The 27,349-nt window shown below is 39.7% G+C and overlaps 1 protein-coding gene across 3 annotated transcripts in view; it reads left to right on the top strand.

Moving 5' to 3' along the window:
• Positions 1 to 27,349, top strand: part of ADCYAP1R1 (ADCYAP receptor type I) — a 101,659-nt gene that overhangs the window by 39,782 nt on the left and 34,528 nt on the right. For all 3 annotated transcript variants that reach the window (XM_074897932.1, XM_074897931.1, XM_074897929.1), the window contains exons 5-11: positions 17,432 to 17,467; positions 18,118 to 18,159; positions 19,950 to 20,053; positions 20,599 to 20,696; positions 21,136 to 21,268; positions 23,419 to 23,572; positions 26,885 to 26,945. In XM_074897932.1, coding sequence (XP_074754033.1) covers positions 17,432 to 17,467; positions 18,118 to 18,159; positions 19,950 to 20,053; positions 20,599 to 20,696; positions 21,136 to 21,268; positions 23,419 to 23,572; positions 26,885 to 26,945 — 628 coding nt within the window. The remainder of the gene's footprint in view (positions 1 to 17,431; positions 17,468 to 18,117; positions 18,160 to 19,949; positions 20,054 to 20,598; positions 20,697 to 21,135; positions 21,269 to 23,418; positions 23,573 to 26,884; positions 26,946 to 27,349) is intronic.

Genomic DNA, 27,349 nt, shown 5'->3' with positions numbered 1-27,349 from the left:
AAAAGTCCCATACACTCACCATACTTGGTAAGCAAACCCTATTAGGCCCCAGCTTCAATCCTTATACAATCCAGCTGCTGCTCCCAACTGAGTTGCTATTAAAAGGAGAATCTACCTTAGTAGTGGTAATACTGTTTGACCTAGTTATTAATATTCCTTAGTACTTTTTAATGGGAAGAGGCCCTGTGAAGCTACCATTTGAATGATAACAAAAACCCCTTGTCTTTTCTCGATTTTTTCAACCTTGAAATATATGAAAATGTGCCAGGTAAAAATGAGTGTGTGAACAGGAGGAAATAATTATTAAGTTGTTCACACAGACAGATAAATTAATTAGATGTTCTCTTGAAATTCCTTTTTTATTTTTTTCATGATTCCATTAAATTATCTTCCCAACTGAATGACTGACAGAGGCTAAGTCCTCCCATCCACGTTAGCTAATAACAAGCCTATGATGATAATTAGCAGTTTTGTCTGTCTCCTCCCAATACCCATCTAAGCTACTGCAAATCACTTAATTAGCACTGTCCACTGAGGAACAAGTTCATCATTGTCCCCCAGGATCCTTTTTCCCAAAGATTATTTTACCAGTGAATTATTCATTTACAGTCTTGAGTCAAAAATCCACCTTCTCTGTGTTGCCACACACTGAGCACAATTTGTGGGAGACAGGAAATGTTTCATACACAGTTTCAGGAATGCTGAAATCCTCACATTTAAATAAATCCATTTGAGCTCATCCAGACACTGAAGCAAGTGCCAATGCTGTTGTGAAACGGAAAAGAATTTAAAGGTGATCATTACCTCTTCTAAATTTACTCATATGAAACTCCAGGTTTTTCTCTATATGAGTCCTCTAGATTCTATCTGTAGTCTGTGGAGAGAAAGAGACCCACAGAAGGCAATTTATGCTATTCCGAGAGACATGAGGTTAATCATACTTTGGAGATACCTCTCTTCATCCAACAAGTACTAAGGGCAATTCACTTAAACTAGAAACCTAATTTTTGAATGGGGGAAAATAAGTCCCTCTTTAAATTATCAGTAATTATAAAAATATAATTACTACTGTAATTCTATGTGCTTTAATTATAGCTACTATAATTAAACAATCTTTATGGCTGTAATATTAGTTCAGTATTGACTACAATGACACTTACTGTGCCATCCATGTTTAGTGATAATAAAACAACCACCGCATCAGCATCCAGTAGGGTTTGTATCTAGCATGGGTAAGGAAATATTCTTCCCCCTTTCAAGTTAGTTTTGTGTTTTCATTTATTTATTCCAATTCTTTGACTTCGTAATCGGTTTTTCTTTACTACTTGTTATTCAGCCTGACTGTCAGACCCAGTCTGGTCATCCTTTGCACAGGATATACACTCAGAAGTTTTTGCTATCAGTTATCAGTGATGCTTGCAGCCTGCAGACAAAATACTTTTATGTTATTTATTGCACATCAACAGATGGCTGATATATTGCTATCTTCTGATATAACTGCAGGAGGCCTGCTGCTCAAGACAGCGCCTATCCGAATTTCCATTAGGACTCCTCCTTTTCAGTCGCTTGTAACTTACACCCCCTACATACCCTCAAGCTACAGTGTGCTAACACATAGTAACGTAACATAGCACTTTTCTCTCTCCCTACCTGTTTTGGATGCAATGCTCAAGACATATTGCCAGTTTGATACTATGAGAATAGCACCATGTACATCTACAGCAAGGAAATCTCCCGCACTGACAATTTGCCCACACACCTCTGCCATGGATCTTTTAGCTATTCCTTGATGTCTCTGATGCTTCTATTTATATCCCACACAAATATGTTACGTATTCACTTTTACTGATGAAATTTCTTTTCCATGGTGCTATCATTTCTCCAATTAAGGCTGTGAGGGCTCTTGAGAAATCATAGAATCATAGAATAGTTTGGGTTGGAAAAGACCTTTAAAGATCATCTAGTCCAACCCCCTTGCCATGGGCAGCAGCAGCATCTTCAACTAGATCAGGTTGCTTGAAGCCCTGTCCAACCTGACCTTGAATGTTTCCAGGGATGGGGCATCTACACCCTCTCTGGGCAACCTGTTCCTGTGTTTCACCACCCTTACCATAAAAAATCTCTTCCTTATATATAGTCTGAATCTACCCTCTTTTAGTTTAAAACCATTACCCCTTGTCCTATCACAATAGGCCCTGCTAAAAAGTTCCGCATCTTTTTTATAATCCCCCTTTAAGTACTGAAAGACTGCTATAAGGTCTTCCCAGAGCCTTCTCTTCTCCAGGCTTAACAGTCCCAACTTTCTCAGCCTTTCTTTATAGGAGAGATGTCCCATCCCTCTGATCATTTTTGTGACCCTCCTCTGAATCCACTCCAAAATTTCCATGTCTTTCCTGTGTTAGAGACCCCAGAGCTGGACACAGTACTCCAGGTTGGGGCTCACCAGAGCAGAGAAGGCAGGCAGAAGCACCTCCCTCAATCTGCTGGCCACATTTCTCTTGATGCAGCCCAGGATACTGTTGGCCTTCTGGGCTGTGAGCACGCATTGGCAGCTCACGGCCAGCTTTTCATGTACCAGTACCCTGTAGTCCCTTTCTGCAGGACTGCTCTCAATCCCTTCATCCCCCAGCCTGTATTGATACCAGGGGTTGACCAGGTGCAGGACCTTGCATCTGGCCTTGTTGAACCTCATGAGGTTCACACAAGCCCAATTCTCATGTTAATCTAGGTCCCTCTTGATGGCATTCCATCCCTCAGGCATGTCAACTGCACCACTCAACTTGGTATCATCTGCAAACTTGCTGAGGATACACTCGATCCCACTATGTCATTGATGAAGATATTAAACAGTACTGGTCCCAATACAGACCTCTGGGGGACACCACTTGTCACTGACCTCCATCTAGACATTGAACTGTTGACCACTACCTTCTGGATGTGACCATCCAAACAATTCCTCATCCACTGAACAGTCCACCCATCAGATCCATCTCTCTCCAATTTAGAGAGAAGGATGTTGTGGGGGACCATGTCAAAAGCCTTACAGAGGTCCAGATAGGTGACATCTGTAGCTTTTCCTCTGTCCACTGATGTAGTCACCTCATCATAGAAGGCCACTAAGTTGGTCAGGCAGGACTTGCCCTTGGTGAAGCCATGCTGGCTGTCTTCAATCACCTCCCTGTCCTCCATGAGCCTTAGCGTAGCTTCTAGGAGGATCTGTTCCATAATCTTCCCAGGCACAGAGGAGAGGTTGACAGAACAACCATTCCCAGGTTCCTCCTTTCTACCCTTTTTAAAAATGGGTGCAATATTTCCCTTTTTCCAGTTACCAAGGACTTCACCTGACTGCCATGGCTTTTCAAATATCATGAAGAGTGGCTTGGCAACTACATCACCCAATTCCCTCAGGACTCTGGGATACATATCATCATGTCCCATAGACATATGTATGTTTGGGTTCCTCATGGGTCTCGAACCTGATCTTCTATTTCAGTGGGAGGGACTTTGCTCCCTCAGTCCTTGTCTTGCTGTCCATCTGCATGAGAAGTGTGGGAAGAGAGGTTGCCAGTGAAAACCTGAGGCAAAAATGTTGCTGAGTCCCTCTGCCTTTTCTTCGTCTGTTGTTACCAGTTTGCCAGTCTTGTTCATCAGCGTGCGGTATGCTTTCTTTGACTTTCTTCTTCTGGTTGACAGACCTGTAGAAGCCCTTCTTATTGTTCTTTGCATCCCTTGACAAGTTCAGCTCCAGCTATGCCTTGTCCCTCCTGACCCCATCTCTATACAACCAGGCAGTGTCCCTGTACTCTTCCCAGGACACCTGTCCCTGCTGCCACTGCTTGTGCATTTCCTTCTTGCCCTTTAGTTTGACCAGCAGGTCTCAACTCATCCATGACTATCTCTTGCCATCCTTTCCTGATTTCTCACACCTAGGGATAGAGAACTCTTGAGCCCTACAGAAAGTGTACTTAAAGATCTACAAACTCTGTTCTGCTCTCTTGCCCCTGAGGGCAGTTTCCCAGGGGATCCTATTAACTAACTGCCTGAACAGCTGGAATTTTGTTTTCATTAAATTCAGGGTCCTGACTTTACTATTCGCTTGACCCATATCCCTCAGGACTGTGAACTCCACTGGTGGAGCCCAGGCTTCCTCCAATCTTGACTTCACCAACATCATCTAATCCAGTCGTTCTCAACCTGTGGTCAGCAGACCCCCTGGGGGCCACAGTGTTGTCACAGGGGGTCCAAAGAGGCTTAAAGCAGGGGTGGGGAACATCCAGCCTGGAAACATTTGGTCTGACCCAGGGCAAGCACTGCACCTCCTTTTCACAGAGGCCCCTCCCCTCAACTCTCCTCTCATACTCAAGCATCCCCCACACACCCACATATACCTGCCCTGACACGCTAGTATATTTGGTGCTAGTATGGTTTGTGGGACCCATTTTAACTAGGCAGTTTTTCTCTTAAACACATTTTCTTAACCCAACAGCCCTCTTTAAGGCCATGACGAGCTGAAATCTGTTCCTCCAAGTGGAGGCCTTGGACCTGTAAACAAAAATATATGGTGGCAGAACACAGACAAACAGGGGGGAGGTGAGAAGAATTATAAAAACTTTTCATCAAATTTTAATGTAAAAATTGGCATCAAATTCAGAATTAGCACATTAAAATACCAGAAAATGGACCATTCGATCAAGAAGAGTGTTGATGCTATTATTTTACATTCATTTGGAATCATTGCAGTAAAGATATAATAGGAGTGTGCGCATTAACAGATAAACTTATTTCCCCTTCTCTCTAAATTTGAAGACCCTTCATGAAAAAATTGAAATTAATATTTGATGCAGTGCTTTAAATCCTGAATTAATCTTGATGGTCCACAGCCACAAAAGGTATTTAAAGGGGCTCTGCGGTGAAGGAAAGGTTGAGAACCCCTGATCTAACACATCTCCCTCCTCAAAGACAAGATTAGCTCCATACGATGTATTTCAGAGCTTAACTAACATGTTACTTGTTAATGAGAAATATTTTTTATATTTTTTTAAATAAAAGTAATATATTTTTTAGGAAAAAAAATCATAAAAATAAAAAGCTCTATCATAACTTGAGCTATGTAAAATAAAGGGCTGAAATAACACTTTTATATTATTTGCCTAGAAATTACAGACTTGTTCACATACCATACTTCACATCTGACCTGTAGCAGGGTGATAGTATGACCCTAAGGGAGGAGTAGATAGTCCAGTCTATACATATGTCTTGCTTTCTATATCTCCTTACAGGATTGCTAACAAAAGTGACAGCTGCTACATCTTGTAGTCCTGGGTTTGACGGGTGTTTGGACATCTGTTCGGTATGAACAAAACCAAGATTCATAATTCATTAGATAAACAAATAAACATTTAATCTGGAGTAGTCTGAAATCTCTGCAGATCTGGCTGGATTTGCACTTGTGACCCCAGGTTGGAAATATCTATATCCATAATCACTCTCCTGGGTGAATCAGCATGAGTTTTCACTATCATCTCTGCTGATTTTAATTAGCCAGGTATATCCATTTCAGTGAGGACTCAATGAAAAATGTCACTTTTTATGATGGTTCCTTAAATAAAGAGTTATCAGATAACTAGAATGTTTCTAAGATACAGCTAATCACATTTTATAGATTGTTACAGTATCCTCTGGCTGCTGCTATGTTTCTAGAATATGTAACTAGGCTAGGCACTGACACTAGTATTGATTAATAGCATATTCATTCTTAATCCAGCAAAATTTTTAATTGACCATAAATCATTTTTTAAAACAGTAACAATAACTTTAAATGCTATTTTTTAAAAAGTTTGTTTTCTGAAGCACTGAAGCACCTCTAGGTACAGCTGCTTGTATAACACAGGCAAACCATATGTTGTGTTAATCTTAAAGAGAGGGTAGGAGTTATCTGTCTCACTTGGCTTTGCTTATCTAAAAGTTATACGTGTAAGTCTGAACTGATCACATGGATTTCTGCTTCAGTAAATGGAAAACAGTGGGTACTTGTAGCAGATGCTTCCTCTGACCTATCTCAAATATTTATCTTGAGATGAATGAAGTCACTGGAGAGGGCTGATTGTTTTATAAATTTTGGAAAGGAATTTGGCTATGTTGACTTGGATTTGTGATTTCCATATGCAGTAAAATGCAAAAAAAAAAAGAGACTGCACAATAAAAATTGACCAATTAAACTGTCATCTGCAGAGTTGCTTTGATGAAAATTTATGGATTTATCTAAAAATACCAAGTGTTGCTGTTTTTAATTTGAAAATATATTCTGCTCTAACCTTCACTGTAATTGCACTGAGGAGTAACATTTGATCTGTTGTCATCTTTCAGAAAGCCTAATGTCAAATCCCATGCTGTGTGGTTGGTGACCCTTCCTTGAAAAATTTAATTTCACCTCTCTGCTCCTCCAAAATCACCAGAATTTTTCATTTCCTTTCAGATGCAGACTGTGAACAAAAAGATAATTCTCAAAATCTCTCCACATGAAAAGAACGTATTAGCTCCTGAATCTTTTCTAATCTAGTATGTTAAGGAATTACAGTGGTTTGCCTTCTAGAGGGTTCCTAAATATTAATTTATTTTCCTCTTCAACACTCATTTCTTTGATTGGTATCCATCAGTTCATGATTTTACTTTCACCCAGAGCTATAACTTCCATGATGCCCCTGTTGCATATTATGCTTTCTCCAGTGCCTTCCCAGTATGAACTCCAGTGACAACCACACTAGAACAGGGTATATTTAAAGCATTCTAAGCTATCATTGCAAAGGAAGGTAAAAAGAAAAGTGTGTCAAGCTGTGGTGTTGTGTTTCAGTATTACATAGCAAGACCTCGAGATGGTCTCAATATAATGATCTGCACTCCCAGCTGTAAAATTTTCTCTGTTGTTATTTTTCCCTTTTTTTCCCAGACAGAGGTGATACTGCCAGCAGTGGAAATCTACAGAAGCCACGTCTGTGATTTCTTTCTTTTCTCTGCATAGCTGAGATATTCTGGAACCTATAAAGCCACATTACTCAAACAGACCATTGAAAGAAACCCAATAGCCAGATCAGAAATAGGCATATTTTTAGATCTTTGATTTGCAATAAAAACTAATACAAATTATAATAGGCAGTTTCTGAGTATTGCCATATGCTCCACATTGAGAAAATGCTTTCATTCACAAATCCAAATAATAAATATGATTAGCTCATACTGAATCTTTCAGCAGTTCAGAATTTTTATCCAGTGCTCAGTCTAGGACACCACCTGCTACACCCAAAAGAGCATTACTGTGGTTTACTATGTAAGACAGGAAATGTACATAGTTTTAACCAAAGACATAAAACGCATGCCATGTTTATACCAGGATTAAAGGGTCCAAATTAAAATCCAATAAAATACATAATGTATCCAGATATTCTAGAGTTTAGGAGGGAATTATATCCCATGCTTACATTTTTGAGTGAAAGTGTTTGGCTTCCTGCTACTCTGGAAGTTATATGACTTCAGTGCTCGGCCAACAAGCTTTATTGTCCATGAGAACAAGAAATTGAAAATAGTCTAATACAGATGCCATTAAAAACACTGGGAGACACTCAAATACTTTGTTGTAAGAATATCAAGCCTCATATATTCTGCACTAGAGATATCATGGGTGGACAATGAGATTTGTGAATGCAGGGTTAATTGAATTTGAGAAGCTATCTGTGGCTTTTTTCTCTTGTCTGAGTTTAGATATTATCCCTAATCAAACAGAAGATGACAAAAGAAGAGTTAATAAGAGTGGAAGTGATACTACATGTTCATATGTGGAAAGCCCTTCTGTGTCATTTCTGAGGAAATAGACCTGGTAAAGTTTTTAAGTCTGACTACGTACCACTGTGAAAATGGTACATAACTCCAAAACTGCGTGAAAAGATAATAAAAGTCATTGTCTTGCCAAGGTGAAAGCTGTTGAAAATATTTGCAAGTTGGAGTTTCTTTTAGTTTGGGTTATGTATTGATATTTTATTATATAGACAGAAAGAAAAGGTGACTGTTAAAGTATCAGGAGCCTCCTAAGTGACAAAATGTATCTAGAAGTTTGTACATTTATTTTCTACTAAAGTAGAAGATGCAGATTTTCTTTTCTAGTAGCTGAAATTAAGGTCAACATTGCAGCAGACTGAAATTGGAAATTGCATTTACATGTGAAATAGTCAATGCAAAAGATTAGTGTAAAGGTTTAGATTTCCACTGAAGTATATTTCACCCCTGGTGGACATTTCAACATCCTGCATGAAAACAGAGGGAAGAAAAACACTGGAACCAAGGAGTAGTCTCTGAAAAACAGACATGACCCATCCCAGAGCATTTTCATCATGAGAATAATAATGAGCTATCTGAGTGCCTAGATGCAACTAGGACTTCATGCATACCTTAGTTTCATCCTTCATTTTATGTAAGATCCTATGTAGCATTCAGAAGCAAGCTCAGTACAAAGGTATCTGGATTTTTATATAAATGCCAGCTAAAGGTTTTGGACAGCTTTCAAAGCTGTCTGCAGATTGTATAAGGATCATTGTTGCTTAGTGTTCAGCAAGTCCTAGAAAGAATTGTGATGTAAAGAACAGATACAAGAGACCTACCAAGTGTTGATGTTAAAAATAGTAAGTCTAGACAATAACCAAGATAATAGTGCTTACTAGATAACAAGTCTTTTCCTGCTGGTTTTCATTCCTAGGCTTTCCACAGGCAGTAAAGTCATGGGAGTATTACAGCTTTTCCAAAGTGAGGAGGACAAGATATAATTAAGCATGCCTCCTCGGTCACAGCATCACAAAGTCTATCTGCAATGCAGAGGGAAATGGGAGGAAAATATTGACATCAAAGAACAGTAACTGTAACTACATTTCCAATCAAGTACCTAAGGCCTCATAGATGCTTTTTACAAGAAAAGGACATTTAATGTCCTTTCTCATCAAATTATGGGGACGCAGGACTCTGTCTCTGATACTCAAACATATAATGTGACAAAGAGCATTTCAGCTAAAGATCAAGTCCTTGGTCCTTTGCAAGATGACATCCTGCAGTGGCCAGGGGAAATCTGTAACACAGCTCAAGACCTTTGTCAATATGATATGAAAGCTAATTTGGCCTTGGAAAATAAAAAAAATCATGCTCCTCTGGAAAGCATGCAAGGGTGGAAAATGCTGAAAGCTGCCGAGTATCTTGGACAGCAAAAGGTAATACACTGAAGTATCACTGTAGGCACAACATGGACAGATACTTCAAACTCCACTATCAGTCTTCACTCAATTCTTGTTTTTCCTCTTGAATCAAATAACTGAGAAAGGAGTTCCAGTTGATTGCAAGATTTTAGGTGTGGTGGGCACATATTCATTCTTGCCTTCAAGCAAGTGATTTAATATGCTTTCTTCTCTGGGACATTTCATAATTGATGACCTCCAGGACTGACATCCTGGGCTTCAGAAGGGCTGACTTTGTCTTGTTTAGGCACCTGCTTGAAAGGATCCCCTGGGAGACTGTCCTGAAGGGTACAGGGGCCCAGGAAGGCTGGGCGCTCTTTAAGAAGGAAGTGTTAATGGCTCAGGAGCTGGCGGTCCCCAGGTGCTCTAAGAGAAGCCGACGCCAGAGAAGACCACCCTGGCTGAACAGGGAGCTTTGGCTGCAACTCAGGGAGAAAAGGAGAGTTTACAGCCTTTGGAAGAAGGGGCTAGCCACACACAGTGATTACAGAGAGGCTGTGAGGCTAGGCAGGGTGGAAATCAGAAGGGCTAAAGCCCAACTGGAAATTAATTTAGCCTCTGCAGTCAAGGATAACAAGAAAAGTTTCTATAAGTATGTCAGTAGCAAAAGAAAGTCCAGGGAGAGTCTCCATCCCCTGCTAGATGCAGGAGGAAATTCAGTAACAAGTGATGAGGAGAAGGCTGAGGTGCGTAATGCCTTCTTTGCCTCAGTCTTTAATAGCAAGGTTAGTTGTATTGATGAAATCCAGCCTCCACAGCCAGAAGACAGAGACTGGGAGAACGACCCCCCTGCAATCCAGGAGACAGTCAGTGACCTGCTGCATCACACAGACATACACAAGTCTATGGGACCAGATGGGATACACCCAAGGGTGCTGAAGGAGCTGGCTGGGGTGCTCACCAAGCCGCTTTCCATCATTTACCAGCAGTCCTGGCTGACCGGGGAGGTCCCAACAGATTGGAAATTGGCCAGTGTGACACCCATATATAAGAAGGGTCGGAAGGATGATCCGGGAAATTACAGGCCTGTCAGCTTGACTTCGGTGTCCGGGAAGCTGATGGAGCAGCTCATCCTAAACACCATCATGCAACGCATGAGGGACAACCAGATGCTCAGGCCCAGTCAGCGTGGGTTTATGAAAGGCAGGTCCTGCCTGACAAACCTGATCTCCTTCTATGACAGAGCGACCTGCTTATTGGATGAGGGAAAGGCTGTGGATGTAATTTACTTTGACTTTAGCAAGGCTTTTGACACCGTTTCCCACAGCATTCTCCTGGCAAAAATGTCTGCTCGAGGTTTGGACAATCACACACTTCTCTGGGTTAAAAACTGGCTGGATGGCCGGGCCCAGAGAGTTGTGGTAAACGGAGTTAAATCCAGCTGGTGGCCGGTCACAAGTGGTGTCCCCCAGGGCTCTGTTTTGGGGCCACTCCTGTTTAACATCTTTATTGATGATCTAGAGGAGGGGATCGAGTGCACCCTCGGTCAATTTGCAGATGACACCAAGTTGGGTGGGAGTGTTGATGTGCTCGAGGGTAGGGAGGCTCTGCAGAGAGACCTGGACAGGCTGGAGCCATGGGCTGAGGCCAGCTGGAGGAGTTTCCATAAGGCCAAATGCCGGGGGCTGCCCTTGGGCCACAACAACCCCCAGCAGCGCTACAGGCTTGGGGAGGAGTGGCTGGAGAGCTGCCAGTCAGAGAGGGACCTGGGGGGGTTGATTGACAGCCGGCTGAACAGGAGCCAGCAGTGTGCCCAGGGGGCCAAGAAGGCCAATGGCATCCTGGCTTGTGTCAGCAATAGCGTGGCCAGCAGGGACAGGGAAGGGATCTGACCCCTGGACTCGGCACTGGTGAGGCGGCACCTCGATTCCTGTGTTCAGTTTTGGGCCCCTCACTACAAAAAGGACATTGAATGACTCGAGCGTGTCCAGAGAAGGGCAACGAAGCTGGTGCAGGGTCTGGAGCACAGGTCGTACGGGGAGCGGCTGAGGGAACTGGGGGTGTTTAGTCTGGAGAAGAGGAGGCTGAGGGGAGACCTCATCGCCCTCTACAGCTCCCTGAAAGGAAGGTGCAGAGAGCTGGGGATGAGCCTCTTTAACCAAGTAATAAGTGACAGGACAAGATATAATGGCCTTAATTTGCACCAGGGAAGGTTTAGACTAGATGTCAGGAAGTATTTCTTTCCACAAGGGGTTGTTAGGTGTTGGAATGGGCTGCCCAGGGAGGTGGTGGAGTCCCCATCCCTGGAGGTGTTCAAGAGTAGGGTCTATTTAGAGCTTAAGGATATGCTGTAGGCGGGAGCTGTGCTAGGCGAAAGGTTGGACTAGATGATCTCCAGGGTCCTTTCCAACCTAGATGATTCTGTGATTCTGTGATCTCCACTGGACAACGTTTCCTATTTTCTGTTTCTTGTTTGAAAAACATCTGCTTTTCTCTGACATACGACCCCTGTCCCATTTGGGGCTAGGAGACCCTTCAGTAGTATTTGCATTGATCTTGTACTTCAGTGGATACTCCTGTGACAGGCAGCCTCATAGGAAGAATACACATAATGTTTAGATGATGCCTAGCAGTTGCTATGGTGACCTCAGTCCACTGCTAGTTTCACAGTCTTTGATAGGAAAGAGGAAGAAAGTCATCATTTCCCTTACATGTTACTGATCATATCTGTACATCAGTCCTTCCTCACCCAGCCCTATATACTATGGCCTTTATGTTCTCCATATGGGACCTCACTGGTATTCTCCCATGATCTTCAGGTATGATTCACTGGGTCTTCTTGCATCTATGTCATGAAACCATGTTCACTAAAAGTAGTATGGGATATAGGAAGAAAGGACTTTATATTGGTTCCATCATTGCCTTTGCTGTAATGTTTTGCACAAAAACCTGGGTAACAAAGAAGTTGCAGAAGCTAGTTCTTCTCATCCTGTGGCAGACGTCTAAAACAAATCACCCTCTGGAAGTGCCAGTCTCTTTGCCCTTAATGGGAAGAGACTTAAAAACCTTAATTTATCTTCAGGTTGGTAAATTGGATGGGATTAACTTGCCCCACAGAATCAGTTCCTCAGATGTTCTTAGGCATCAGTTCTTATTCAAACATACAAATATGAACCAGGTTTCCTAATCTTACCCCTAATTTTCCTGTACCTCAGTTTTCTTGTTTTGTAAATTCAATGAACAATGCCACTTAATTTTGTACTGCCTCTGTGTGAGTTCTATGTTCACAAATTGCTTTGACAAGGCAAACAGTAATATACAGTAAATGCCAAGTGACTAATGACTTTCAATCTGTAGTTCAAAGTATTGCCTATGGGGCATAAGGCTGGAAAGACCAAATAGTGGAGGAAAGCACATAGCATAGGGAAGGGTGCGGGAACCTGTAAAACCATGTACATTGCAACCTTGCCTGTCTGCTACTTTCCACAGATCCTGTTAATGAGATTATAAAGACCTGATTCTGGATCTCTTCCCCACCTCCACCCCACCCCTCACCCCCCCCCCCAAAAAAAAGCCATAATAAAGGAACTGGGATGGTTGGATAGTGTGCATGTGTGATCGTGTGTTCCCAGGTAGAGGACTGGGCAGAGGGCAAAGTGTGCAAGTGGTATCTGTGTGGGGAGCTTAGAAAGTTCCAGAAAAGCTGCTAAGTAGACTGCTGTTCCTGTCTGTGGCTTTGCCAGCTGGCTGAACAGATTGCTGGTGCAGAAGAGCAGCATGCAGCAATAAGGAAGGGAGCGAAAAGGCACAGTGTGGTGGATGCTGTGGAGTCGGGCAGGGGAGCTCGCTGATTTATTTCATATTTATAAATTAAATGTTAAGCTTCTAATCAGTGCTATATAAAACAGGAAAAAATTGAATTCATGCCTAACCAGCTCATTATCCACATAGCTGGACAGCACGATAACAAGTGATTGTAGGAAATGTTTTCCATAACCTCTCTCTGCCCCAGACTCTGCACTTTCTGAAGGTACAGAATTAACATGCGGTAAAAACAGTGCAAGCTTTGCACATTGATCTCAATGCTGTTGAAATTCAACCTTTTGAAAGATTACCTATGTGGACCAGTCCTCCAACTCGTAATACTGAGATGGCAGTGACAGGAATAAGGAAAAAGTGTGGGCCAGCCATTTCAGGACAGAATAGTTTTGGAAGCCTTTCATTCCCTACCCTGCCACTAATAAGGGACAAATGTTGGAACAAAAGGGTTAAATGCAAGTGTGTTCAGATAAACAAACCTATGGGAGATAAAGCAGTTGCCATGCCAGCTGACATGAAAGCAGCCAGCACAAGTCTGGCACTAAAGAGAAGATCTAAAAGGCTGCACTGAGCTCTGAGGCTCATCGTACACCGGCTGTTTTTTGGCTTTAGTTTTATCAGTCCAGTTCGCTTGAAACCAGAAGCAACAATTGCTTGCATCAAATTTATCATCAGCTGAAGGGTAGTGAGGAGACAGTTACACTTTCTGGGACTCAGCAAATGAAAACCAAGGGAGAAAGTTTGATAGATGTGCAAGAAAAGGGCATGAAAGGTCTGGGTCTCTGCCACTAACTCTATGGGAAGCCATTGGCAAGTCCTTTGACCTTTTTTTTCCCCCCTCTTTCACCTCTTGATGTAGAATATAGAAATAAGCAATATTTCATGTGTCTGATTTCTCTGTTTGGTCTCTGGAACTGACTATTCAACATCCTGATGGATCTTCTCTAGGGTCTCTAAGTAGTACTGTAAATAACATCTAATTAATAATGCCAGTTAAAGCACTAATGGAAAATTTGCTTTGCTTCCCAAAGAGTGACACTTACCTATTCAGTCTGGTCAAATAATGAATAACACTATCAGTCAATATACTGTATAAACCATCCTTTGTCAAGGATAATATTAGCTTCCTCGGGAATTTATTGACTAATGTGAGCAATTATTGATTTAATAGATGGTGTTCTAAGACACTGCTTAATAGCTGCTGTTCACTCCATCTTCCCATAGTTTGGTCTGTACTGTTATTTAACTACATGTGAGGAGCACAGGTGTCATTCATGTAGGTCATGACTGTGATCCTTGAATTAAAACCCTGAAAAATGGGGTTCCAGTCAAAATGCAGATGAAAAGTGTATTTTATTTAATCTTCATTTCTGAGAGACTAATATACTTTATCTAGACTGTCATAGAATAATCTTGATGGGCTTTCTCTGGTTCCTCAGAAAAACTTAATGCACCAGTTTCTCACTGTTTACGTCTTAAGAGAAAGGCAATGAGAGGACTTGTGTGAAAGCCCATGCAGCAAGGTGCCCTACAGTTTTGCCCATTATGTCACTGACACCAGAGTAAATTTGCTGAGATTGCTCTAGAGTCAGAAAGGCACTCAGGTGAAAAAACAAACAAACAAACAAACACAATAGTACAAGTTCAGGTTAATAGTCTGAAAGATGAGAGGGACTGCCCTGTATCTGGATTTCTTACAACCCCAGATCCAATGAAAGCTCAGATTTTCCCCTATATACGTAGACATGGTAAATGTTAAACACAGAAATAATCCAAATGAACTCCATTGCTCTCTAATACGTGTGAGCAAACATAGCCATTGGCACAGTTATCTGTCATGTAAACATCCATATTCTGGTGCAGGATACATAAACATATGGTGTCAGAGAGAAGGGCGGCAGCAGCAGCACACAGGAATTTAAAGCCAGATGGTGGCTGTATGTTCCTTCATTGTGTGCTTATATATGTATTTATATATGTGCATATATACACACATAGAATTGTGCGTATGTTATCACAACACTCATTAGATGAAGTTTGACTTTTAGTTGTAATTCAGAGTATAATGTTCACTGTAAATCTAATTGACTTTGCAGTAGCTTAATTTATTAGAGAAAATTAAGCTGATGGATCAAGCCTAAAAACCTGTATAGTAAAAGATTGTACTGGAACTTTCTTCAGTACATTAGCCAGGACTCAGATGTAGAAAAAGCGATTTTGTTCCTACAGCAATCAGAAAATTAACATTGTTGAAAATGTGAATCCTTTCATGATGTTCAAACACAAATAAAATGCATTAATAAAACTAAAATCTAATATTTTAACATCAATGTGACTACATACCACCCACATTTAGAGTGAAATAATGGTAATTTTTCTTTCATTTTTTTTAGATTATAGGAAAATTAGCTGAAATTAAAACATTTAAGTTTCAAAAATATATTTTTCTGAGCCATCAGTGGAATATGCCAGGAACATCAGGCTTCAATCTACTTAAAATTGGCCTGGTCTTCTTCCCACAATTTTGTAATACCACATTTCAGGATTGAAGCCACACTATGCAACTAGTAAACTAAAACTGGATTTTTATGAGTAAAAAAATTTTTGGAGGTTTTTAGCAGCTTCTTATTATCCTGCTTTTGTGGGTCAGACTATTGAGTAAGATAATCTCATGTAAGGAATCAATTCCATTACGAGCTACTGATTTAAGTGTCAACAGTCTATGAAAGACATTATGAAGGATAATGATAAAGGAACAATGGCTTGCTTTTTGATTCACTGCCTAATAAAACCACAGCTAAAAATTCCCACAGGCTATGCTAAAGTTGGTATTCTGAACTCAGATTTTAGCAACATAGGCATCCGTATCTGAGTTATATCACTGTTAATAAACCTGAGTTTTTGTAGGCTCAGGAGGGAAACCTGTCTTTCCAAAATATTCTGCAGAGACATCCTTGTTATTCTGCCAATGATCTCTAGCACAGCCATAGAACTCCTGCTACATCTGGTAATTTAGTCTGATGCAGCAGGTTGAATGATACTTACTGGAAAATACTTGCTCAGAGCATTGGTGACTTATCTTCAGAATTAGTACACCTTCCCAATATTGGCAAACATTCAAGAATTCTCATATGTTAAATCTTGAAAGCAGCTGGACTTGGGCAAGAAGCCAGGAGACCAAGGGTGTTCTCATAGTGGCTTTCAGGTTTAACCCTCCAGAGTAACTGGTGGGTTGAATGTGTAGGTTTGATGTTGAATGCATCCTTTCAAAGACACAGTACAGCCTACCTGATGCTTCAGCTTAGCTTTCTAAACTCCCACCATAATCTTCACACTAAATCCTCCGTTTTCTACATTAGAAGATCAAAAAGCACATCTGATTTAAGAGGAGAGGAATCACTGAATTTAAAATTATTACATGATAAAGAATTTGAAAAGTATAAAATATAAAATACATTTATACTGTGCTGAAAAGGCTCTCTTTACTGTTTTATTTCCTTATGTGCTGAACTTCACATAGAATCAAAACCAGCCCTTTGGAGATCACTTTTAATAAAAACCCTCTCTTACAAATTGGTGAATAGCTTTTCCAGTCACTAGTTAAGATTTGGCCATATGTTCAGGGTTAAAGAAGAACAACCTGAAGCCCTTTGGTTAGTCCAGGGGATACAGAACTAAGATAATCAAAGCATTTAACAGTCAGTGAAATGTTGGAAACATTTCACTCATCGATGGGCCACTGGCAGAGCTATTTGCAGCTGTGTCAGGCTACTTGGTGTCCCTCTGTGCATGATACATCAGCACCACTCGGTGGCTTAAGGTAGCTCCTCTTTATGCATCCTCCAACGCCAAGTTTGAGCCAAAATATAGATGATTCAGGAAAGTCTGACTTCAGTGCAATTCAGGAAATTGGTTTGACATAATCCCAACATTTTATTTTGGAAGGACAAAAGAAAGAAAAAGGAAAATCTCTAACACAAACCCAAACTTTTATGATTTCCCATTGTAACATTTTATAGTTTTGGTATACAAAACATCATGGATTTTGGCAAAATATTTTGAAAATGTGTAGGTCTTTCTTATTTAAGAACGCTGCACCCCTAAAAAAAAAGAAAAAAAGAAAAAAAAAATCAACCCACAAAAAAACCCTTCCTCATCACTTTTTCATATCCTTCCTAGAGTTTGATGAAACTCCGTGATAAAGAGAGAATTAACAATACAATGCAATCGACCATCTTATGAAAACCACTTTCCAGCCATAAATACACAGTATTGATCTGGAAAATAAGATTTAAACAAATTTTTCTTGCAGTTCTGATCTGGGCACTTCTACATCCACTCCTCTAATGGGAAAGAAGCTACTATCAAGATCAAACTAATTATTTTTATTCTTCTAATTTCAGGCTGGGAAGTAGATAACTTGGGGCAAACACATGCGGGTAAGAACCATTTGTGCTGACTACCTCCTATGTACCTCTGTTCTCAAAAATTGTATGTAGAGTATATGATAATATTAGATTATTGAAAAGTTGTTTGTACATCAACCATTATGATACTAAATACATGTAGTTCATTGTAACACTTTAATAAAAAGTGAAAGTAAAAATCTGTTTCTAGAAATCAATGTGATCTAACTTAATACTACAAAATTAAACTATCTTACTTAAAACCAATTAATCATTGCTCTTTGTCATTGCTTGATAGAAACAATCTTTCATGAATTCTGTGAAAACTGACCATACTTAGATATCTATGGATTATAAATGTAAATTTCTAAAGTTACAACATTTGACTTCTATAATTTTACAATAAAATTAGTCCCAGTTTGATTGCATGTGTTTTTAGCTATGTGCTTGCTGCTTGCAGTAACAATTTGTAATTTTGTAAGTTCAGCTTTGAGTTAAAGTCACAGGTAAAACTCTTTCTTTGCTTCCTGAAAAGACAAAATCAATTATTTATTTGCCTTTGGGCCTGATCCAAACAAATAAAATTCAGTTAGATTCTATTCACTGATTTCTGCAGAGACCAGTTTGGGTTCTAACAGAAAACACAATCGAAAAAATTTCATACCAAATTTTGACTTTTATAGGTGATTATGACCTGCTGGAAGGCACAGCGCAGTCTCCCCTAGGTAAGAAACAGAACCATGGAATGTTTCTCTTTTTATTTTAAATCTGTTAAAAAGGAAGCTCCAACCTTTTTCTCCTGCCATTTAGATATTATTTTCTAATCAGTTCTAATTACGGTGACACATTTTCTGGTACATTACTTTTAGCAGTATTATGAAAATTTATTCCTCCACTATTGAGCCTTGCAATCTAGCAAGTATGTTGTTAGAAATTATATCTACCTGCTTAACAGTAATTACTAAATGGTGTTAAAGAAAGTCAGCACCATGATTCAGTGGTTATTTTCCACAGAAAACTAGGGATGAATGTGCAAGAGTAATTTACCAAAATTTGCCAAGTAATGCAATGTTCTTAGATGAATGCTGTGATTAAATAGATATATTCTGCTGCATGGATGGCAAACAGATTCTCTAAAATTAAGGTCACTGCTAGTGTGATGAGCTACTTGATTAAATTGCTCTAAGAATGTGAAGCAGCACAACCTTAATAAATAAATAAATAAATAAAATAATAATTAAAAAAAAAAAACCTACCCTTGGAAATTTCCGTCAATTTTGCTCAAGGTACAGCTCAAACTCCAAAAACTGTAATAGTTCAATAAATGGAAACTGTTCTATTGTGCTGGAGAGGAATAGTGCAGCCATCAGCCCAGCTCTAATTTTTCAGCCAGGTCACTGAGCTCTGGCAAGAATAACGGTGCTTAAAAAGAACACCGTGGGGGCCATCCCACTTTAGGCAGCCTCAATAACAGAGTGTCAAGAGACACTTTCCTCTTCTATCCCCAGCTCTTGCTTCCCAATACAGTTTTAAGCCTTTTGACTGTCAATGAAAGCCATTTAGGAGTTAGTCCTCCTATGAGATTAGCCAAGCAATTAGGGTAAAAGGAGAGACAAAGACAACAAGGTTTTCTCTGTGCCAGTTTTGAGCCTCCTTGCAAACACTTGCTTCAGAATAAGGTTGTAAACCAGGTTGGGAACAAATAGGCAGAGGAATGTGTAAAGCTCTGAAACAGCTTTGAAATTGCCAGCTAAAGCCACAATGGGCATCCAGAGATATAAATGAACATATTGCTATGACAGACAGAGACAAGGAAAAGATTCCCACTCCATCTTTCCGTTGTTTTCCTACAGACCCTTATCACAGTCACCTTCGATCAGAGCCTAGGCTTGAAGATAAATGAGTGGGATACATGTTACCTGACTAGAGGAGAACAATCCAGCTGCCTCACCATAAGCATATAGTGGCTATTTTAGATATCCTACAGTATCCTGTCAGGCTTCCAGCAGCCACTCCAAAAAATCACGTTAGCCTTGTGTTTTCTGGCCAGTCCCATGCATATGCCTCAGACATCGATCATTTTAAATAGCACAAAGTGCCTATATTTAAACACTGGACTTACCCTTTAGCCATCTCAAGTGTAGATATGCACATTGAAGCTGTATTCCCTAGATGCCTTTCAGAGTCAATGGAGAGAAGTGGACATTTAGCTGACCCCTGACTTGAGAATAAGATCTTTGGTGGCCTGGAGGCACTGCCTATACTACTTACATCTCTTTTGCTTTCTGGTGACCAGACGTAGTAGTAGACATCCACAGATGCTTATTGTAGAACTGAGTCATTAAAGATGTCATTAAACTTTCAAGATGCCATTAAAGTCTTCTATGGATAGCCAGATAAATAGTACCTCCAGTAGTACTATGGGGTTTTCTTTGGTCATGTACCAAGGGGAGGGAGGGTATGTCCTGGTATGTTTGCTTCAGCAATATCACATTCCCAACTGTACTTGGCATAGGGGACATCAGCAGAAATTGCACTGAAGATGGCTGGTCTGAACCTTTTCCTCATTATTATGATGCCTGCGGCTTTGATGAAAATGAAACAGAGTCCGATAACCAGGTGGGAATTAATCTTCTAATTAAAAACAAATGAAGGGGGGGAGCAGCAAGCTGCTTTTTGTCCAGCCTCTGGTCATGTTCTGATCTGATGGTGATTAGCATGAAACAATCAGGTATTTATGGGCATTAAAATGTGAGAAGTGTAATTTAAATCCTTCCTAGCCCTGTGCTGAACATTTCTAGAATATGAGTGTTTACTGTTGAAACAGCTTCTAGAAGCATGGGTTAAGCCCCAATTCTTCCCCCATTAACTAAGGAATCCCTTAGCCAACTACTTTTATTCTACAGATACATGCACAGTGGGCAAAGAGCTATATATAGCCTTTCCTAGCTCCCTGACAAATAAGCTTCATGCTATGCAGACCCAAGGGTATGCCAGACATTGAGCAATGCTCTAATATACAGTGAGCTCTCAGGGGAACCAAGAGGAGAAAACCAGGCTGTTCAAAAAATAACTGCTGCCTATGATTCCCCCTGCACATTGACAAGGTAAAGAAGATGTGACCATAGGTGAACTGTTTAACTATGTGTTGTTTGCCTCCCAAGGATTACTACTATCTGTCTGTGAAGGCTCTGTACACAGTGGGATACAGCACTTCTCTTGTTTCCCTCACCACTGCAATGGTTATCCTGTGTCGTTTCAGGTGAGTCAGGACATAAGCAGTGAGCTGTTCAGTCACTGGAGAAAAGAAACTTGAGCTCATCTGCCCAAAACAACGTTTAAGCTTTTATCTCATCAGATGTAGAATAAGAGAGAGATGCTTTAATAGAGTTGTTCCCCCAGCTTGAACACACTCCAGTAGTCACATTTCGGTAGGCTGTAAATGCAACTGCAGAAGCTGCATTGGACTGGATCTATTTTATGCTACCCTACAAGCTTTTACAGGAAAATCTCCAAACCCTCTTCTTGGTCCTGTTTTATGTCTGTACTATCCACACCCATGGCTTTCAGATCTTGCTATTCTTAGCACCAAGGTACTATGGCCATGGGTACACATAGATCTAGTATACTATTTCCACGAAAGAGAAGTATTTTCTTTTTTTTCCCTCTTCTTTTCCTCTCCCTTGCTCTTTCTACTCCAGGAAGCTTCACTGCACTCGAAATTTTATCCACATGAACCTCTTTGTTTCATTCATCCTACGTGCAATATCCGTATTCATTAAAGATGGGGTTCTTTATGCTGAACAGGATGGCAACCACTGCTTTATCTCAACGGTAAGTAAAACCAAAGCCAAGGCCTTTCTTTATTTTTTTCAGCAAGACATAACAAAAAATAGGGAGGGAGGCAGCAATCTGTTGAGTATCATAGATTGAGAAGCTACTAGGAGATAAGGTAATTGGTGGTAAACTTCTCTCCCAGTTCACAGCAAAACTGTGGATGTTACATCTCAATATGTAATCAGTGTCCAGCAGTCTGTCCCTCAGGACGAACATACAGGTTTTAGTTTCTGACTTTACTCAGGCTGTTTCTCCCTTTCACAGATATGCATAGTGACAGGTAGGATGAGAGCAGACACAAGCCATTTCCTTTATCTGAAGGTCTGTTTTTTCTCTAGAGCCTTATTTGGTCTGAATGTCAGGCAGAGTCATGTGTAGAGAGGGTGACCATTCAGGCATAGAAAATACCCCTGACAGTCACACTCTCAAAAAATTAGTATTAGCCACATGTTTGTCTCTGAAGTGTGTGTTTTCATGGAAAGCAGTCTCTTTAAACAGATCCACTTAGTTATATATTACATATAAATCCCAATTCCTTTCACATTTGAGGCTAGTATTTGATTTGATATATCAGCTCACCGAGTATAATTATGATGGAATTACAGTGAGTTCTCAAACTGAGATCTCCTTTATCCATCCAGTTATGAGCTAAATTCCCTATGAATCACTTCCACAAGGAAAGTGCAGCTGTGTAGTTTCTTAGTCAGCCTTTTCTTTGTCATTGAAACTAGCTTTTGCTTTTAATTCTTCTCCACGTTAGATCTGTACTTTGTTCAGACCACTCTTCTAATATCACCACTCATCTGCCTCTTTGTTTTGAAACACTTGAAGTATAAAATATGTTAAAATCAACCATCTAATGACCAGATCTTCAGCCCTAGTAGAGCTTCCATGAAGAAACTCTGAATCTGATGGTTTAAACATATTGGTTGTATATTTGGCCCAGTGCAAGTGGGAACCAGTCAAAACTATGAGCATCCCACTGCCCCAGGGAGGAGCTGATTTTATTTTTTTTTTTTTAAAGTCCTACTTTTGTAAGACTAATGATGTCTTTCTGGGGTGGAACTCTATAAAGACAAGTGTGTTCTACTCTCACAGGGTGAGGGTAGAGCTTGGTTTGAACCTAACACTTTTGTCATAGAATCATAGAATCACAGAATCATTTAGGTTGGAAAATACCTTAAAGATCATCAGGTCCAACCGTAAACCTAACACTACCAAGTCCAACCAAACCATGTCCTTAAGTGCCACATCTACACTACATATCTTTTAAAGACCTTCAGGGATGGTGACTCAACCACTTCCCTGGGAAGCCTATTCCAAAGTTTCATAACCCTTTCAGTAAATAAATTTTTCCTAATATTCTATCTAAGCCTCCTTTGGCACAGCTTAAGGCTGTTTCTTCTTGTCCTATCTCTTGTTACTTGGGAAAAGAGACTGACACCCACCTCACTGCAACCTCCTTTCATGTGGTTATAGAGAGCAATAAGGTCTCCCCTGAGTGTCCTTTGCTCCAGACTAAACAACCCCAGTTCTGTCTTTTTTGTCTTTTTTTTCTTTTGTCTGCTGCTTTCCCCCCCAGTAAATGAATGAAAGCTTCCATTATGTTTTGCAGTAAATCACTCTGCTTTCTTTACACTTTCATTTTCTGTCCCTGAGTGACAACACCCGCAAATGGCAAGGAAGTACAATTCTCAACTGCACACAGGAGGGTGCATCCTTTCTGATCCCACTCTGGGGGCTTTCCACAATTGTCCTGCTATTTCACATCCTTCCTTAGGTTTCTCAATACGCAACTGGATTCTTTTCTTCTCTGCACTTAATCCTTGGAAGGGGGCTTAAATCTAGCAATTAGCGTTCATTGACGATGTGAACTCCCACCAACACAAGATGTTCTCAAGCTGTCTGCAGATGCTCGTTGACCGCCTCCTACTGGTAAAATTGGCTACCTGCCCTTTCAAGCTTTGATCTTGAAGTGGCAACTCACATTCTTCTCATGCTTTTAAAACTTTACTATTAAAAGTGTATAATACTAGTACCAGCTGTGTTTCTTTTCACTAAGAGATTTGGAGAGGTTGAAAGCATTTTCTCTATCTCTTAGGTGGAAACAACATGGAAATAACTTTATTTTTCTTGATTCTCTGCAGGTGGAATGCAAAGCAGTGATGGTGTTTTTTCACTACTGTGTCATGTCCAACTACTTCTGGCTTTTCATTGAGGGATTGTACCTTTTCACTTTATTGGTAGAAACTTTTTTCCCTGAGAGGAGATATTTCTACTGGTACACTATTATTGGCTGGGGTATGTGACATTTCTTGTCTAAAGTGTGTCTGCGTGCAAGACAGCTTCACAAACCATCTAATATTTCCACATACATTTCAAAGTGTAGTTTTAGTCTTTATATAGAAGTACGACTGCAGACTGAACCATGTTGTGCTTTTTTGTCTGAATAGAGTTGAACTGAAATCTGGAGGACACTGCATCTCTTGCAGAGATGTAGTCCACAACTGAGAAATGCCTTCTACAATATATGATCCTAATGCCAAGTTCTTCAGCTAATCAAATCTGCAATACTATGTCTAGTCCATTTTCTATTCCTTCATTTATGTCTTTCTTCCAGACAATAGCTAAACTGAAAATGTATTCAAGGGGTATCCACATATGCTCATCCTAACTGGATGGGGAAAAACAAGATTTGGTTCAGAAGGCCAGTTGTACAATGATAACCAGTGTAACTATTTTTCATTCTGGCCTCTGGAGGTAAACTGATTGCTGCAACATGTTAATTCAAACAGTTCTTTGCTGAAGTTTTTGTGCAGAAGTCAGATGGTGAATGCAGAAGAATACATTCATTTTAAATGTACCCTAGGAAGGTTAAGCTTAATTTTCATACTTAAAATAAGAACACTTCTGAAATAATCTGGAAATAACCCTGCGTAATTAGGTGTAAATTCTATATAGAAACCACATGCCTTAAACTATTCTCCTTTGAAAAAACCATCCTCACGTAACCTGAACTTTCAAGTAATCCACAGCTGGTTTTCCTTTTTCCCTCCTGAGGCAGCTGTACATAGACAAAAATTCTTATCTCCCAACAAAGACTTCCTACAATAGGAGCAAAGTTATAGAGAAGATAGGACAAGTGATCAGAAAAAACCTATGTCATGTAAAGGCTGTTGGAAAAGGATAGCTACTGGAAAAGGCTATTGGAAAAGGATGTTCAAAGTTTCCCTTATACTATCCACAGATGTATAAACACATTACAGCTGAGATATAGGGCTGTTGTCAAAGAGAACTCAAAGGCTATGTACATGAAAATGTGACAATTATGAAAGAAAACAATGTGTAAATCTTTGCATTCTGAATATAAATCAGAAATTGGGTTGCTTTAATTAAGTTTGCACAGATTTCATGTCTATAGGTTTGTCTAAATATGAGAATATTGCAACACAGCATATTAACTGAGGGGGTTTTTTTTAAATCAATCTCTGTAATGAAAGAACTACGCAGATAGATTCATTCTGTAATGCAACCTCAAAATATTTGTTCTTGAATTGAATACCATAAATAATATCTAACTGTTCGTATTCAAAGCAGTATCAATAATATTCATTAATAACACTAAGACAATATCCAAATGTGGAGAGTTTGGGGGTTTTTTAAACACAGTATTTTCTCAACTCCTGCATATTTCAACTTGAATAGCAGTTTCCCTGACCTGGTAGGAGCAATTGGCACTTTCAACAACAGAAGCACATCCAGACTCTGGATGCAAGCTCAGAGCTGGTGGGGAGGGAGGTGCAGTGAAGCAGCAATAAGCAAGACCTCAGCATTTTGTAGCATCTGGATGTTTATCTTTTTCTTAAAATGTGCTGAGCACATCAGTGTCCTCGCTTGATTAATGAGAACAACATATGGCTGTGTCGATCCAGACAGGTTTTTTTCTCTTCAATATGCAATATGCTGACAAGTTCTCCAGACAGACTCTTGTCTTCCGGAGATCTCTCATAATGCCTACTCCTTGCTTCTTACTCAGGGCAGAGACACAGTCAGCACCACTAGCTCTATTCTCAGCCTTTGAGGCTTGTCTGTTTTATAATGTTACTTAGAAGCTGAAAATAAGGTGATGAAGATATATATATATCTTTTGATGTAAAGAAAAATGAGTCTATGTATATTCATATAGCAGATGGTTCAAAACTCCAAGCTGATCCAAAACATGCTTTTATGACACATTTAGTGTAATTCTGCATTCCTGCCCATGTTTCAGACTTGGAACACTATTCATACCTTCAAAATTTTTATAGTGCAAATCAGTGCAAACTAGATAGCACATGAGACTGTTTGATATTTAAAGATTATTTTTATTATTGAGCATCTGTTAATTGCACAAAGATCTCAATGTTTTCTAGGTATTCTCATGTACAAAAAGCAGACTTCAGTTTAGATTAAACATGCATGATTTCTTCTACCCAAAGCCTGTCATTCTATTTCTTTTTATTATTTTCCTTTCAAATATTTCTATGTATGCTTTTTTAAAGGGGCTTCATCAGTCATCTAAGTCTAACAGGGATATTTTTATTTCTGATAGTGGGAATATAAGATTTGACAGAGACTCACTTAAGTGGATTCAGTCGAATGACTAATTAATGTGACATCAACACAGCCTTGCAAAATGTATGAAGCATAATTGTTCCTGTCAGTTTACGACAGTCTCTTTCACTGCCGCAAGTTGGGGTTATCAAGGTCCTTGTTTTGTTTGCTTTTTAGCACTTTATCTTTCCAGTGGTGCCTGAATAAATGTAAGGAGTTTCCTAGTCAAAGATTTTATTTGACATAAAATATAGATCCAACTTGCACAAAGTTCTCTTGCGAGAATGCATTATTTTATAAAAATATTTTCCCTGAAAAACTGCACTTTCGGTGTTTCCAGAAAGGAAAATAAATCCAGGCTTCTCAGTGGATTCTTACTGTTCCATAGTATTACATGCATTTTTTAAAGAGTAAAGAAATGTCTGAAATAGAAATTAAATCCTTGCTCCCCATATTCTCTTTTAGGGCGTTGGTTTTTTTTCACGAAAAAGTGAAATTATCCTTTGAATAAAGGAAAAATATCCTCTACTGATTAGTTTTGGTTGAATAAGTAAATAAAAGAACAAAGAAAATTGAATGCACATAAATCATTTAAGACAAAACCACATAAGAATACAAAGAATACAATAATGTCATTACAGTTCAACATCTGCCACTCTGAAATTATTGCATAATTACAGTAGCTCTAGACACAGAAGCTGATGTTCCTGGTTTTATTTTGTACAGACTATGTTTTACAGTTCATGCAATAAGATGCAGTACAACAACTTTGAGCAATAATGACCTGAAATGACATCATTTATCCCTGTTACCAGTTTTGCTTCTTCAATCCCACCAAAACTAACCCATCCTCTGACTGAGATAGATGTTTCTAGAGCTCTGAATTAATGTAATGGCTTGCATTGTTTCATGCATGAGTGCTATTAGGAAATAAAAGCTCAGTGAATACGTTGCAAAAAGCGCTCACCTCTGAGTAATAAATGTGTCTAGACTGCTAATATCACCATCTTATCTCTGCAGGTACCCCAACAATTTGTGTCACTGTCTGGGCAGTGCTGAGACTTCACTTTGATGATACTGGGTAGGTATTGCTGCATGGGAAATCATTTCACATGCATTCAGTATGATGACAAGGATGAAACAGAAATATAGTTTGTCCTTCGATTTCTGACGTTGATTTATGCATGCAAGTAGTTTAGGTCCAGTGTTCAACCTATTTTCCTGTTCATCTGCATAAATAGCCATAGTTCGATGTTCATGTTCCTATTGCACTGGTGAATTCATAAAAGAAGATGTAGGCATCTTACCCTGTAAACATGCAGCTGGCCTAGTGGCCCTTCGTTCCCTGTTTGGTTAAATTAGTGGAGTCCAGGATATGGTTTATCTCATCTTAAAAGAGCTGTTAGGTGAATCACACCTGTGATTGCTCCTTTCTGACTGATTATGAAGGAAGACATAGGTGATGAGCTCAGCTGTAGAAATTAT

This window comes from Athene noctua, chromosome 2 (assembly GCF_965140245.1).
Source record: "Athene noctua chromosome 2, bAthNoc1.hap1.1, whole genome shotgun sequence".
In the NCBI taxonomy this organism is placed as follows: Eukaryota; Metazoa; Chordata; class Aves; order Strigiformes; family Strigidae; genus Athene; species Athene noctua.
The sequence above is the reverse complement of the archived record's forward strand: the minus strand, read 5'-3'. Positions and strand labels throughout refer to the sequence as shown.